The sequence below is a fragment of the Rhinolophus sinicus genome, linkage group LG15 (genome assembly GCF_036562045.2).
Source record: "Rhinolophus sinicus isolate RSC01 linkage group LG15, ASM3656204v1, whole genome shotgun sequence".
Classification (NCBI taxonomy): Eukaryota; Metazoa; Chordata; class Mammalia; order Chiroptera; family Rhinolophidae; genus Rhinolophus; species Rhinolophus sinicus.
The window spans coordinates 20,252,779-20,268,681 of NC_133764.1; the positions used below are offsets into that span (position 1 = coordinate 20,252,779).

Below are 15,903 nucleotides of genomic sequence, written 5' to 3' on the forward strand. Positions count from 1 at the left end.
ACAAAAACTCATAGACGTAGACAATAGTTTAGGGGTTACCAGAGGGTAAGGGGGAGGGGAAAGCGGGGCTCTAGAAGAGGGTAAACGGGGTCTAATATATGGTGATGGAAAGAGAACTGACTCTGGGTGGTGAACACACAATGGGATTTATAGATGATGTAATACAGAACTGTAGACCTGAAATCGATGTAACTTTACTAACAATTGCTGCCCCAATAAACTTTTATTTAAAGAAAAAAACAATTCTAGAGGCTGCTGGCATCCCTAGGCTTGCTGGCCATATCACTGCAATTTCTGCTTCCACCCTCACATTGCCCGCTCTGTCTGACCTTCTGCATCCCCCTTACGAGGACCCACCTGCATAATCCAGGATCATCTCAAGACCCCGTTCAAACACCCCGTGCACTAGGATGCTTTCCCTGACCCTCCCTTCCCACCCCCATGGAGGCTGCCATCCCTCCAAGCACTGGGCACACTGGTGTCACACGGGACTGCAATCGTGTGTGTCTCTTCCTCGAGGCGTGATCAAGGAATCAGTCTTTGTTCTCCCTAACGTCCTTGCTTTGGTGCAAAGCCTGAGACAATATATCACTAATGAATTGTTTACTGAATAAATAAGTGAATAAATGAATGCATGAAATAAGCTTGGGGCCTGTACACATGGTCCCCCCGCCCCCGGGGCTCACACAGGCATGATGCCATCCCCCCGAGTCCATACCCTTTGGCTTTCCAACACTGCACAGACCCTCCACTTGCCCCCAGGGGGAGGAGCCTGCTTTCTTTCCATTGGGCTTCCTAACTGGGTTGGGTTATTCAAGATGGCTGAGAGAAGAAGGGGCTTGTCCATCCCTTTCTCTGCTCCTGAAATCAAGCCACTCACCTGCCCAGCCTTGTTGGTTCAAACCTTCATCTATGCCTCCTGCCAATACCTCCCTTTACCCTACCTGCCTTCCCTTTCCAGTATTTCCATCATCTGCCCCTCTCCCATGTAGTGAAATGTGAGGAAACTCATTCCAGTCCATGCCAGGGATGCCCTTACCATTCATTCACAGCACGTCACCAGCCCCTGGATGGAGAGCAGTCCTTCAGAGGCTGAGCCACGGCAGCCCACCTGAGGCAAACTGTTCTTTCAGAGTCCTGCAGCCCTCCGCCATCACCCGCTGCCCCGGTCTGTGGGCCCAGCTCACCTGTCTCTCCCCAGATGGGCAGGTACTCATCTTGCTGAATGTCCAGCATGATCTCCAGCCCGTTGCCTGTCCCCCCCTTGACCGTGGTGAGTAGAGGTTTGCCATCCTCGCCTGAGTTAAACATGTAACACTTCCCATATTTTGTAAACACCTGAAGGAGAGAAGAGAAAGAGAGAGAAAGAGAGAGAGAGCATATGGGTGACTTCAGACTGGGCTCTGGAGAAGGGTGAGACCCCAGAAATCCAACAGTAGGCCAGAGTCCCCACAGCCCATCATAATCAACCCCTCTTGGGGACCAATGATTCCTTGCCCTGGTCAATGGCATGACTTTTGCCAAGTGGGATGCTGGCATCAAATCTGGACACCCTTTGGGATTTATTACAATGGGACCTGATCTTTTCTCCCTCTGTATGCGCCCTATGGGTGTCCTGTCCACTTTCAAGTGCCAAGCATCATTCCTAAGCTCTTCCAATCTGCATGTCTGGCCCTGACATCTCTCCTGGGCTCCAGACACACTGATCCCACTGCCTAATAAACATGACCTCAGGGGGATCCACAGATCCCTGACACTCAGCATGTCCCAGCGGAAACAAATCTTCCTCAGGCTCTCCAGTGCCCCGGATGGTTCTTCCAAACTCCGGTGATGGGAAATAGCTTTGCCACCTGCCAAGGGGCTCAAGCCAGATTCTCACAGTGGCTGTCCACTCTTCCTCTTCCTCACCCCCATGTCCCATTAACCAACAAAGTCTGTCAACCCTTGTCTACAACCATCTGGAATTTTTGCTTTTTTGTCTTCTGCACCGCTGTAACTCAGGAGCCAGTCATTTCTGTCCTGGGTTGCTGCAGTTTCCTAGCTGGGCTCTCCCGGACTCCACACAACCTTCTCCAGCCCACCCTCTAAGTTAACTGTGGTTTGCTCTTTCTGAAATGCAAACCTGATCTTGTTAACCCTGTGCATAAAATCCATCAGGGCTCCTCAGGCACCTTCAGCTGAAATCCAGGCCCTCCATACTCAGCCTTCTGTGATGCCTCTCCCTACTTCATCCTACTGCTTCCCATGTGAGTCCCTGGAAATGCACTAGAAGGCAAGCTCCACGGGCTCAGGGACTCCATCTGCTGCAGTATCTGTCTCTGGTCACTAGCACCGTGCCTGGCCCATGGGGCTGCTCTTGAAATATATGTTGAATGAATGAGTGCGTAGGTGGGTGGGCGGAGAAGGTTGTGTGGAGTCCGGGAGAGCCCAGCTAGGAAACTGCAGCAAGTGGGCGGAGTCAGATCAAACACCTTGCTGTATCCTTGGGTATGCATTGCTGGTTTACACCTTTGTGGCTTTCTATTTACTGCTTCTGCTGCCCAGAAGTCCTCTCATTCCTCTTTCTGCCTGGACAATCTCTGGCTCTCTGCCTGGGCAACCTCTAAGTTTGTTCTCCAAGACTGGATTGATGCACCTCCTCCTCCAGGAAGCCTTCCTGAGCCCCTGGACCAAGCTGGGTTAACCACCCCCCACCTCTCACTGTTCCCTTTACTCCCTCATGGCAGCTCTCCCATGGCCCTGATTAGCTGGGCCTGCATCTCTTCTGAACTTGATTCTGCCTTTCATTTCTGAATCCCAGCACTTAGTACCTTGCCTGGTACACAGTAGGTGCTCAGTCCTCTTTTGTTGGATGAAAGCACGATGACAGAGATGCAATGTGATGGAGTGGGAAAAGCCCAGGGAAAGGAATGCAGAGACCTTTGTCCAAGTTTGATGTGGCCACTTACGAGTTGTGTGACTCAGGGTGAACCAAAGAAACCCTCCAAGTCTCAAGTTCTCTGTCTATAAAATGGTGGTCCTCGTCCTTGCCTAGCTAGCTACCTTTCAAGGTTATCGAGAGGATCAACTGAGGTAATACATGCAAAAGTGCTTTGAAACTATAAAAGCTTTCTACAAATGCTATGGTTATTATGATTACATAACTGCTTTGGAAGCTCGAGCAGAAGCCAAATTACATCCGGCAAAATTGGCTGGAAGAGAGCCAGGCTAAATGTATTGGATTCTTGCAGCCACTGAGATTTGGGCCCAGGTTGCTTCCCTGACTATATTCCATTTCACTGTCCCCTCCTGCCATGTGGAGGCCACAAGGATGCTCTTTGGCTTCCCATCCTTCAGTGCAGAGGTAGGTAAATAGCAGGGGTGAGTGCTGGAGGTTGCCTTTCTCATGCAGAGCTTAATGGCTGGATGGAAGGCAGGGAGAGGGGCCTCTACCATGTGCCAGGCACTGTGCTAGACATTTATCTATGTTGTTTCATTTAACCCTTGCAATTGTGATCACGGGTGGGTATCACTGCTCCCACTGTACCAAGGAAGAAGTGAAGGCCCAGAGAGGTTAAGTGACTTGCCTAAGGTCACACAGCGAGAAGCTGGGATTCAAATCCAGGATAGTCTGATTCAAACATACGTGCTCTTTCTGGGTCTTCGTTATTGGGATATTTCTGAGCCAATACTCTTCTTCTATGCCTTGCTTTTTCTATCAGCCCATCAATATTCATAGGCATGTGCTTCGACGATGTGCAAGGATTATGGGGATTGCAAAGAAGCACAAGCCCTGCTACCTGCCTTCATGGTCTATAGGAAGGGTCAGCAAAACACCAGATTCCACATTTTTCTCCTCTGTGCCCAACAGTGGAGAGTCCCCAGGCAGCTGCACTATTTCAGGGCAGACAAGCCGTCCTCTCTCAGCTTCATGGTGGGGACAGCTGGAACGTGATTTTTTCAAAGAACTGAGCTATAGCATCACCATTGTGTATAGCTACTGAACGTGGCTAACGAACTTGCCCCTCCGCCCCCCCAGAGAGATGCTTTTGGGGACCACGATAATGAACGGATCGAGCACGTATAGTTAGCACATCCACTGCAAGGGGCCCAGCACATCTGTAGTGACTTCTGGCGAGCTCCAATAGCGCTTTTCTTTGTCGACCCGCCAAATAACCTCTCTGGCTCCCACATGGTTTCTAATATTAATTTTCCTATCTCTACGAAGAGATTTGTAAGTGAAAGTAGAACCAGCTTAGAATCAGACTGCAAATTCTAACCCTCCTCCCCCTCATTTGGTAATTGAACTTCAGAATATTGGGCTGGGGGTAGAATGTGTTGTCTCTTCCTGGAGTCAGCCGTGAGCCCAGCCCCGCCACAGCCGTGAGCGGTGGCCTTGATAAAGGTATTGACCCTCTCCGAGTTTCCGAGGGTATGACAAGGTGTGAGCACTGAATGGGGTCTTAGAGATCACCTCGTCCACTCACCTGACTTTATAGGTAAGTGAATGGAGGGAGGAAATGACTTGCCCAAGGCTACATCCAGCTGGGACAGGGACTCCTAGTTCAGCCCATTCCGTTCTCTATACCAGCCTTCCTCAGTTTCCCCACTTACAAGAGGAGATGGAGGATTGCTGCCTAGGGGATTGCTGACTTCTGCTGACCGTTGACTGAGTGCCTGCTCTGTGACGGGCACTGGGCGGGCGGCCCTGAAGTCCCATGGACCAAAGTCTCCCTACAGAAGAGGGAGCAGACAGGTCCTTGAGGTGGGAAAGACTCACTGATGGAGACTCGCTCATCACCCTGTATGCCCCCCTCACAGGCCTGGTACTCATAAGGCCCAGGTGGCAGCTCTTGCAGGTCCCCTCCGTGTCAGTCCTATCTTTCCTGCTCCTTTCTCCTGGGAGCAGGTGCTGGGTTAAGTGCACAGAGTTGCCAGGTGTGAAGTGATGCAGTGAGCTTGGTTGGGCTGCTGGCAACCTGAGTGGCAGGGCAGGGCGCTGGACGGTGACTGTAGCCATGTCTCAGAGAAGGCCAAGTGGCAATCCATGATGGCCAAGTTCTCTATCAGGTCAGGACCACCATAAAGAGGCCTAAGACCCTGCTGCGGTTTCCTGGTGCATTTGGGATAAAGTCCTAAATCCTCACTGGGCCGTGTATGGTGTGGGCCCGGTCTGCCTTTGTTCCCTCTCTCAGAAGCTTCAAACATACTGGCCTCTTCAGCTCCTGGAATGTGCATGGAAAGGGGCCCTTTCCACATGCTGTTTCTTCTGCCTAGAATATTCTCCCCCACCCTTTGCCTGGTCAACGTGTGATCAGCCTTGGCTTAAATGCAACTTCCACAAAGGCCTTTCTTGGCCACTCCACCTCTCCTCCCAGCCTCCATTTAAACTGGGGTTTCCTGTTAGATAACCTTACACCGCAGCATTTTTCCTTTACAGTGTTTATCAAAGTATGTAAGTAAATTATTTGTTGGACATGTCTTACACCAGGGGTGTCCAAACTTTTTCCAACGTTTTTTACCAAGGGCCATATGCAGTAAAATACATAAACAGCCGGGCCACTCATTCGAGGTGAAGTACGTATTGCCTCACCTGGTTTATTTAAGTAAACTAAATGTATTTTTGGAATTTGCTGCGGGCCAATTAACAATGGATTGAGGACTGCAGTTGGCCCGAGGGCTGCAGTTTTGAAAAGAGCAGGGACTATATCTGTTTTGTTGAATGAATGAATGAATGAATGAACGGGCTCCAAGGTGCAGCTACCCCATCCCCTTTCCCACCTCTGGGAGGCGCCCTTCAGGGCTGGCCAGCCTGGCCTGGTTCATGGGGAGCTTAGGCTGACATCTTGTCCAGCTCCCCTCCACTCCCTTTCTCTGCGGTGGCCTTCTCAGCTTCCCACGTAATTGTACCTAAGCATTTTTGCTTGCTTCTCTGTGAAGGTGTTAGAGGAAATAATCCTCTCAGGAACTAAGACTGTTTATCTTGGTGGGGTCAGGAGAAGGGACCCCGAGACAACAGGGCGCACGCTGGTAGTACCCTCCGCTCGTCTCCTTTCCCGCCTACTGAGACCTCCGCTTCCGGGAACCTGGCTTTTCTGAAAGGATTATTTTCCTCCTAGCTCAACATCAAAGGTCTGAGAGCTATTTACACACAGTGCAATTTTGCAGCCAACTTGGGACAAGATGCAGCTCTCTTTCCCCTATTCGGGGCATAATGATGTGTAAGAGTAACACATGCTTCAAATTTACGCCTTATCGCCCCCAGCCAGAAAATACAATTTATTTAAGTCCAGACTGCCAGGTGGAGCTCGCCACTTCTTCAGACCTGCCATTCTCCCAGGCATGTCTCTGCTCTCCCGGTAAGTGATGACAGCCCCATCGCAGATGGCAAGGCTGGAGTTGTAGGGTTGCTAAGAGTCTAGAATTGCACATGGTTAGATCGATTTGTGAGAATTAATGGTGCGCATTTCAAACCTGGATCTCCAGGAGTGATGGGGGATCCTGAGATAAAAATGGGGCCATGACCATCGTCTTCATTGCTAACGTTTGCACGGTGCATTACATTTTAGAGACTGCGTCCCCTTCCACTTTCTTAACGGCCCCAGGAAGTTGGAGGGAAGGAAACTAACAATTCCTGAGCCTCTATCTTTTTCTCATCTGCACATCGGGCAAGATAAGCTTGGCATGTGCTTATGGGGCCTGAGAGAATGAAAGTGGACTTGTTTGGAAGATTATAACAATAGACATCTCTTCTAGTTAGAAATCCATACTGGGAGTGGGGGGAGTTACGGTGTTTCTCCTTTTTGGCAGAAGAGAGATAAAAGTTTGGGGTGACAGGGGGAAGTCAGGGATGAATTAAAGAATAAGGAGGATTGAGGGGTCCTGCCCTCTCTGCCGTGTCTCCACGATACCAAGCTCATCTTGAAGTAGTTACAGGGGATGAAATCCACCCTGTGCCACAGATTGCTTGTTCCTTAATAATCTTAAACCTGTTGTTAGAAGCCCAGGGTAGTCAATGAGATACAGGGGCCGTAGAGTTCTGTACGAGAGGGTGATGCTTTGATGCTTACAATCCACTTTGAAAACCTACATTTGAATTCCAACAACTAAATTGTAACCAGTTATTGGTACAGCGTATAGACACCACCAATCTGAAGTGGGCACATTCTAAATCGAAGAACTATGGACATGGGGATGGGGAGAGGGTTTCACTGTCTTCTAGTACATCTTAGAGTTGCTCTTCAGTCACTGACTGGCTTTGTTGCCTTCCCTGGAGTGCCTTTCACTTTACTTCTGCCATCACTAATTTCTGCAACCACCCTATGAGTTTGGTATTATTACCCCCATTTTACAGATAAGGAAACTGAGGCCCAGAGAGGCTGAGCCAGTTCACAGAGCTGGTAAGTGGAGAATCTAGGGTGAAATCCCTCTCCGCCTAATTCCAAAGCCTGTGCTCTTTGCCCCCCAGTTCCTTGTAGCTACAGCTCACACTCACATCCCCTCTCAACCTGCTTTATTCCCAACAGGCAGGGGGAGGTTGGTGCTTTGCTAACACTAGGGCTCTCCTGTTTGGCAGTGGGGGAGGTGCATCTCAGAGTCTGGGAATCCTGGGAAAGTGCAGGTGCCAAAAATATTCTTGCCCAAACATCTCATATTGCACATGGAGAGTCTATGGCCCAGACAGGTGAAGTGACCTGCTCCAGGTCACATAGCTAGTTTGGAGGCAGACCTGGGCTTGATGGCGTGGGTCTGTGCTCTTCTTCTAAAGTGTTATGTTTGCACGGGCCAGGGGTTAGAGATAACGGCTAGGCCCCACTTCCCAGGTGCCAGCATCCAGGTGCGGGGTGACTTGTGTGGGGCACCCTGCCTTACGGAGTCCAGGAAGTACAAAGTGGAGCCCTTGCTGGGAAAGGTTGGGAAAAGCTGGTACCCGGGAAGACAGTTTTCTGGTCCAGTTAATAGTGCAAACAACATTTCTATACCATGTATCTACTTAAGAAAATAAATTATGTATAAGCTCCCTTAAGGACTGCTGAAATCTCCACCTACCAGCACACAACTGGGCCTGCAAACTTCAAACCTCCAACCCATTCATTAATCCTGACCTTTAGGGCTGCTCCTAGATAGCGGGTTTCTTGTCTCTTCTTGCTTATTACACTTGCAGGCAATGAAATTGTGTTGCTCCAAAACGCCTCTCAAGTCAGCCTTTCTTTTTCTCCCTGAGTTGATTGAGCTTTCCTCTCAGTGAGTTACTGAAATTTCTCATTAGGCTGTTTTCAAAGTGACGTGCGTGTTCGACTCAGCCATTCAGTTTCGTTGGTTTTGTTTTTCTCTTTTTAACTCCTCAAACACATTTCACACAATTGGGAAGTGAGAACGTCTGTCAGATGGGTTATTAGGCGTCCAGTAGAAACAAAATGAATCTACTTTTTGTTTTCTGAAGTTGCAATTAATGTGTTTGGAAATTAAATAGAGCAGAGGATGTATGGGGAAGGAGACCACTGTGGGCGGCCAGCAAAGACTGTATTTTATTTAAAATTGGCTTGCTCCGTTATCTGTTCCTGCACCGGGAATTTCTGATCACCTACTACGTTCTGAGAAATGTTGCATGACGGTGGTGCTGTTCCCCACAATGAGATTAAAAGAGCAAGTTCAACAAGCACCCATGGAAGCACCTCCATGGGGCAGGTCCCTGGAAATGAGGAGATGAGGGACACGTAGCCCCTTTGCAACCACTTGTCCCTTCTTCCCAACCAGGAGGCCACCATCTACCTTATGTCATCATTAATAGCATTCTCTCTAGAGGCTACTTTTCTGGGGGTGGGGGGAAGAGAAGAATGAAAAATCATTGAGTACTTCCCACGAGTTGGGTATGGTGCTGATTGCTTTATATACGTCCTACCTTTTAAGGCTCCCAAAGCCCATTGATGTAGATGTTGTTCTCCCCAATTTTCAGATGGGAAAACTAAGGCTCTGCAGAGCTAAATGCCTTGTCCAAGGTCCTACAGCTAGAGAGTGGCTCTCCTGACTTTACCCTTTATATGTTTGGGTTGTTAGAAGAATGCTTAGCATTCTTTCAATGTGTGATATGGTCATGGGACCCTCCCTCCTCCATGCCCCTGCACCCATCTGCTGGGACATGACATTTCCTGTGCCGTTTTCAGTAAGAGGCCCGCCTGTCTCCGCTCTCCCAAGTCTGAAGCACAGCCCAGGCCTTTCCTGCTGGGCAGCTGTCCAGAGAGAGCTGCAGACCACGCAGGAGGAAATGTGTGAGTGCCACACAGAAGAAAAGAGCATCAAGCGACTGACAATCTGTCTGTCCGCTGGGAAAACAGCACCAAGGGGAGCGACGGGTGACAGTGTTTGCCTGCACTTCAAACATTTTGTGAGCCAATGTTCTATTGGCGGATGGCTCACGGAGGCAGAGGGCAACTGGGAGGTACTCCAGGTTTTCACCTGGAAAGTTCTTTGAAAAGCCAGATCTCTGCTGACGAATCCGTCCTGACACCTTTTGTGAGAATCCCAAATTCGGCCTGACTTGAGGCTATGAAGTGGGATGTGGAAAACCAGAGCCTTTCAAGTTGGACGGCACCTTGGCTGGTGGAGGGTGGATGGGTGGGTGGGCATCTGGGCTTGATGGGAGTTTCAAATGGGACTCCGCAACGGGTTGGTTGCTCTTTCTGCTGAGGCCCGCCACTGTCTGTCTCCTGAACAGAGTAGGGATTGTAGCATATTCATTTCTGGATTCTCATACTTGGCACATAGTAGGCGCGTAATGGGCTGTGTCTGGTTGAAAGAAAAAAGTTAGGCACGGAGTTGGGAACCAGGCAGCCCCAGCTCTCAGCGCTGACTCTTCACTGATTTAGAAAAGTCATTTCATCCCTTTGGATCTTGATCCCCCATCTTGGAAATGCTGATAAGAGCACCTTCCGCCGGAATTACTACCAAGTTCAAAAGGGCCATAATGGGTCTGAAAGCACTGTGTGGAAAAAGGAAATCTTCAGCCCAGGCCGTAAGCATTCTTGTTTGTAATTTGCATCATGCCTGAGCCCTGCAGGAGCAGGGGAGGAAACGAGTTGTTATTTGGCTGTAGAAATGGAATCTGAGGTGTTGTTCCATCTGGGACCACGTGTGTGGCTCATCCATTCATTTGCGTAGTGAACGGTTACAGAACACCTCTCGTGTTTTAGGCAGCGGCCCAGGCGGTGGGGATGCAGAGATGAGTCAACCCGTTAGGAACCACCTCGTAGGGAGGGTAGCCTGGCAGACTGGTGCTGGGTGGTGCCAAGTGCTGTGGGAGTGCACAGAAGGAAGCTGCCTGGTGGGCACGGATGGGAAGGATGTGGAGGGGTGTTGCAGAATTCTCCCTAGGGACAGTGGTGGTGCCCCCGGTGGTATTTAGCAGGTGGAAATGGATCCCTTAGATTGGCTCCTGGTCTTAGCAGGGCCATGCTGACGCTGTCAGAAAGGCCAGTGGTGCCAGTTTCCGCTTCTGGCTGCCTGCCTAGCCCATGTGCCCATCATCCCAGCTCTCTTCTGCTTCCAGAACCTAATACCCCAGGGAGACAACTAAGAGGGGCTCTACTAAGGGGCAGGTGGGGGTTTTGGAAGAACACAGACTTTGGAGTCACATTATCCTGGCTGGACACCTACTATGTGCCGGATACTGTACACAATGAATAATGGAGCTGAGCTGTCAGAGAGCAGATAATTAGTAACGCAGACCGAGATGCAATGACTGAGAAGAGGTGGCATCTGGTCCTCTCTAAGGAACGCTGTGACAGTCTCAGAAGCACCTCCCCTCCCCAAGCCTGGCCAACAGGTCACCACGCCACACCTAGGAACAGAGTGCCAAGGCGAGTGGCTTAATAAAAAGAGCCCATTTCTAGTGAGCCAAGGCTGACTGCAGAGAACATCCTCCTAACTGTAAGCCGATGAGGGAAGCAGGACCCAGGAGGGGTTCCCTGCCTTCAAGGAGGGCAGAGGCTCAGAAAAGTGAAGGAGAAAGTGTGGCTACAAACGGTCCACAGTCCTATCACCATTTCCCTCTGCTGCCGCCACTCCCCACTTCTATCCCCACTGACATGACTCCTGCTACCCCAGCCTGTTCCAATTCCAGGAAAAGCAGAGAGCAGGGGGCGTTCAAGACAGAGCAGCCCAGATATACTGTGGAGGTGGCACGGAGTCCTGCCACAGTCAGCTGTTCTGGGGTGCACAGCCCCACAGTGGAGCACATCTTACTCTATGATCTGATTACCTTTGAGATGATGGATGGAAAGTGCCAGGCAGAGGGTATTCCCTGAATAAAAATTAGCTAATACATATTATTATTAGTAGAGATTCTGCACCTGAATTCTGAAATCTGAGCTTCTACAGGATGTGATTTCTGGGTTCATGGGCCCTGTTACAAGTTCTTTTTACAGTTGTTTGCCTGATCCCGTGACTGCAACCCTCTGTCTACTTCTAAATGCTGCCTGATGGACTTATAGGAATATGTGCCCACTTGGTTTTCCTGTGGTCACGCCCAGATCCTTTCTGGAACATTTCTTGGGAATTCTTATCTAAGAAGTTTGTATCGCCCTCATTGGAGATTTTTGCTTGGTTGAACTTCACCTGTCCTACACTTTCCCAGCACCTACCCCAGGGACTTGGGTGGGCTTAACTCTCCCGCATGAGTGTGGTTCATACCTGGATACCAATCCTGAGATAAGACCCATATGACTCTTTGCACCCGCCTCACTACACACCTTCTGGGAACTGCCCTTTTTTTGAACAGGTGTGGGAGGGGGGAAAGGAAAGGAGGGAATCAGAAATGTGTTCTGTTGTGTTCCTGGTGAATTTCGTATTATTCTACAGGGCCTGCATCGAACATGATGCATCAATGAAAAGCACATGATGGTTTATGATGTTTACAGAGGAAAAGCAGATGGTCCAATTAATGCTAGGGCTGCAAACAGTCCCAAAGCAGGCTGATTCTAAAAGCTTATCAAGAAAAGGTCAAATAAGGAACTACCCACAAGACACTGAAATCCTCACAGCACATTCTTACCAATTTCATGTTTTCTCATTAAAAACATATTTCAACTTTTCCAGGATCTTCTCAGAGAATGTCACTGTCTTCTAGTTCTTCCCCATGGAGGTCTGGAGTTGAGTAACATGTAGCTTTAGTAGCAAAACTTGCATGATGACGGGTCAAAGCCATCGCCGATTTACAAATGCAGAAGATTTTCAGTAGTTTAATCAGATTGCTTTCCTGACGTGTGGAATTAGGGCCCAGCTGACATATACACAGCAAGCATGACGCCACTCTCTTTCCTAGGTCCATAGCAGACATAATAGATTGATCACAACACTCTTTCCCGCTGGGTCTCATAGTTTTTTTTCAGCCCAACAATGCTGGCTACTACTATGAGTGAGATGAATCCTATTTGCAGTCCTTGTGCCAGAAGGATGTAAGTTCTGCTGGGGGTGCCAGTGTTTCTGTAATAAGGGGCAATGTCTGCAACTGGGTGAAGATTTGGGCAGGGGCCACAGGGCAAGATGAGCACAATTGCGGGGGTTTAGGTAGAAGGGACTCTAGTTGGTGACAGAGGCAGCCCTGCACTATATTGGAGCGCGCCTAAGCTTCGGAATCAAATTGTCCTTCTGCCATTTACTAGCTTTTTAAATTGGGCTAATATTTATTGCGCGCCCCCATGTCTGACTGTCTCAGATTGGCAGACAGACTAGCCTCCCAGGAAACTCTCCTTTTCATTGCACCACAGTTCTACGACTTGTGATCAAAATATCAAAGGACCTAAGAAGATTAAGGGCTTTCAAAATGAAAGACAAAGCATTCTTTCGTTCATTCAACATCTAATGAGCAACTAGTACCTGTTGACTATTCGACTAGGTCCCGGGAATACAGAGATAAATAGGATAGAGGCACGCGCCCCGTTAGTTCAGGAGCTGGGCGGGTAGAAGTGGAGATAAAACGGCTTCAGATCATCAAGAAGGTAGGGCGGCATCATTGATAAACGCACAGCAATTTACAGGCTGCAGCTCTCGAGGAACAATTACATGAAGCAAGGTCCACCTGTGTCGTATTTGTTCCAGCCTTTTGTTTCTGTCGGGCCGTGTGCCTCTGCAGCAGCGCCTGCTTCCAGCTGTTGCTTTTACCTCAGCATGCTGTACAGCCGTACTTGTCCTCTCCGTGCTTCGCCAGCTCCAGTCAGAATTTCCTCACCTCCAAATCAGGATGAGGCAGATGAGGTGCCTCGGGCCCAGAATTTAAGGAAGCACTCACTTCCGGGGCCTGTACTCACCCCCACCTGAGAGTGAGCACCTCCTTAAATCTTGCACCCTGGGTGCCTTGCGGGCCACAGAGTCAGAGGAAGATAGGAGTAGAGACATTTGTGATGAAAGTGATAATGCGTTCGCACAACAAGCTTGCAAAACAGACACTATTGTCCCAATGTGCCGATGAGCAAACTGAGGCTCAGAGAGGGTGGGTTATTTGCAGAGGCATCATGGAGTAGTGAGAGATCCCAGGCTTTTTTTTTTACTGGGACAGATCCAAGCGGGGATCCTGGTTCCACCAGCCGTGTGACCTTGGTCTTGTTACTTAATTTCTCTGACCTTCTGATTCCTCATTTGAAGAATGGGGGCAAGAATACCTCTCAAGATTAGATGGGAATGAAGTCCAGGGTCTTCCAGCCTCTGGTTCTGTGACTCTGCTTTCTCATGTGTCCAATGGACTGGCCACACCTGCCTCACAGAGCTCCCATGGGGACCAAATGAAATGATGGGTGTGCGGCCCCGAGTGTGTTCTAGAGAGCTGTTTGGAGGATCACACATCAGTTTCTCACAGGCTTCGCTGTGTCTCCAGCCCTATCAACTGTCTTTTCTGGAGTGTGAGGAGGGGAGCCTTTGTTTGATGGGCGCTTCGGGGGTCCCTAATCAGAGATGCAGCTCTTTCCTAGAGGGCTAATTGCGACCACATGCCTGCTAGCGTCAGATGCTGTGCCAGACGCTCACACACAGGGTCTCATTCAAACCAACCAGCAACCCTATGCTACTCCCATTGTTACAGAGGAAGAAATTGAGTCCAGGAAAGGGGAGGTGACTCGCCCAAAGTCATGCGGTACGTCAGAGGCAGAGCCAGTGTCTCCATCCCATCTCTCTGATGAAGCACCCTGGGCTCTGTGCACTCTGCTGTGAAACAGCCCCTCCCCCCCCCCCCCCCCAATGCTGCTATTTCTCAGCAATGGAGCAAAGCCTAAGATCTGCACCTGAGGGTGTTCCAACATGCCGGGATATAAATTAGGCTCATTGCAAGCCGGTATGTGACCCCCTCACAGTGCCAATGGCTTCGGAGGCATGGCAGAGGGATGGCTTGAGGCTCTCCAGGGTGGCCCATGGGCACTGCTGATTAACCGTCTGAGTCTTTGCTGCACCCTAGAAGTTCAGCTGAAGTTCCGCAAGCCTGTTCTCCCAAACCAGAGAATCGAAGGGGGCACCCTCCCTTGAACATATCCCTTCCTTCAGTTAATTTGCTTCTCTCAACCCCTGTAGCTTCAGCCTTGCACCAGGGTCATGCTACTCACCTCTACCTGGTTAATTGCCACAGCCACCTGCCCAGTCTCCCTGCCCCCACTCCCTTCCACCTCCATGCATTTTCCACATAGCACCCAGGGGGATCTTTCTGGGAAGCAAACTCCCTGCTTCAACCCTTCCATGGCTGCACACTCCTTGGCTGGGCTGACATACAAGGGGGTTGATGAGCTGGGTCCCACACAGCATCCTGCACCTCACGACTCTGCTCTGTCCTGTTCTGCCCTTCTCCAAACATGCCACGCTATTTCATTCCTTTGTGCAGGCAGACACTCTGATTCCTCTGCTCAGGACCCTTCTCCTGCCTTCATCCAGCTGACTCTTACTCATCCTTCATGCCTCAGCCTGGTACCACCTCCTCCTGCAAGCCTTCCCTGACTGCTGACTCTCCTCCTCAGAATGGATTAGGTGCCATCCTTGGGGGCTTTCACAGAACCCTGTGTCACCTCCATCCTATCACACTGCTACCTCCTCTTGAACTTCAGACCTCAGGTAACTCCTTGGAACTAGGGTCGGGTCTGAAGAAGGGATCCTCTTTCCTGGTCCCCTGTATTTTTCCTTCCAACTCTGGTCACCTGTATACCGTGTTTCCCCCAAAATAAGACCGGGTCTTATATTAATTCTTGCTCCAAAAGACGCATGAGGGCTTAGGTTCAGGGGATGTCATCCTGAAAAGTCATGCTAGGGCTTATTTTCTGGTTAGGTCTTATTTTCAGGGAAACACGGTATTTGTATAAGCATTTGTTTGATGCTCGTCTCTCCACCCTGGGCTGTAAGCTCCAGGCTGTCTGGCTTTTTGCTCACTTTCTGGGGTTGCTGGGAAGCTGCCTGGAGATGGGAGCTTGCATGCAGGAGGTTTATTGGACGGTGTTCTTGAGATCCACATGTATGGGTCACACCCGTGAGGGAGCAAAAGCAGCAGCTGAACTTGCACGCAATGGTGACAGAGGCCCCCTGACCCATGGGGAGCTCGGGAGCTATGGGGCCCTTTGGAGCTGTTTTGGATTGAGACAAGGGGCCCCCTACTGTACCCCATTGGATTTAGGCCACCTCCAGGGAGAGGACAGAACCTCAGGTGCAGTCCTTGTTTACAGTAGAGTACATTTCCAGATGATTAGAGGAGAGGTGTCTGAATGGGTCAACTAGGCTTAAAAGAAAGGAAAAAAATCTACAAGGACACTTCCATGGACAAAATTCCAAGATTCTAGAGGGATCCCAAGCAATTTTCATGAGTAATGACTGGGGCTCTGCAAGTCTCAGTCCATTCTCACCACTCGTGGAAATGCATGGCGTGGGAGAGCTGCGTGTCCACGTTGCCAGGGCACAGTCTCC

General features: G+C 49.9%; 1 protein-coding gene across 5 annotated transcripts in view; it reads right to left on the reverse strand.

Annotated features, from left to right (window-relative positions):
* The window catches only part of ASIC2 (acid sensing ion channel subunit 2), a 960,074-nt gene that overhangs the window by 80,409 nt on the left and 863,762 nt on the right, over positions 1-15,903 (reverse strand). For all 5 annotated transcript variants that reach the window (XM_019732608.2, XM_074319706.1, XM_074319708.1 and 2 more), the window contains exon 2: positions 1,188-1,338. In XM_019732608.2, coding sequence (XP_019588167.1) covers positions 1,188-1,338 — 151 coding nt within the window. The remainder of the gene's footprint in view (positions 1-1,187; positions 1,339-15,903) is intronic.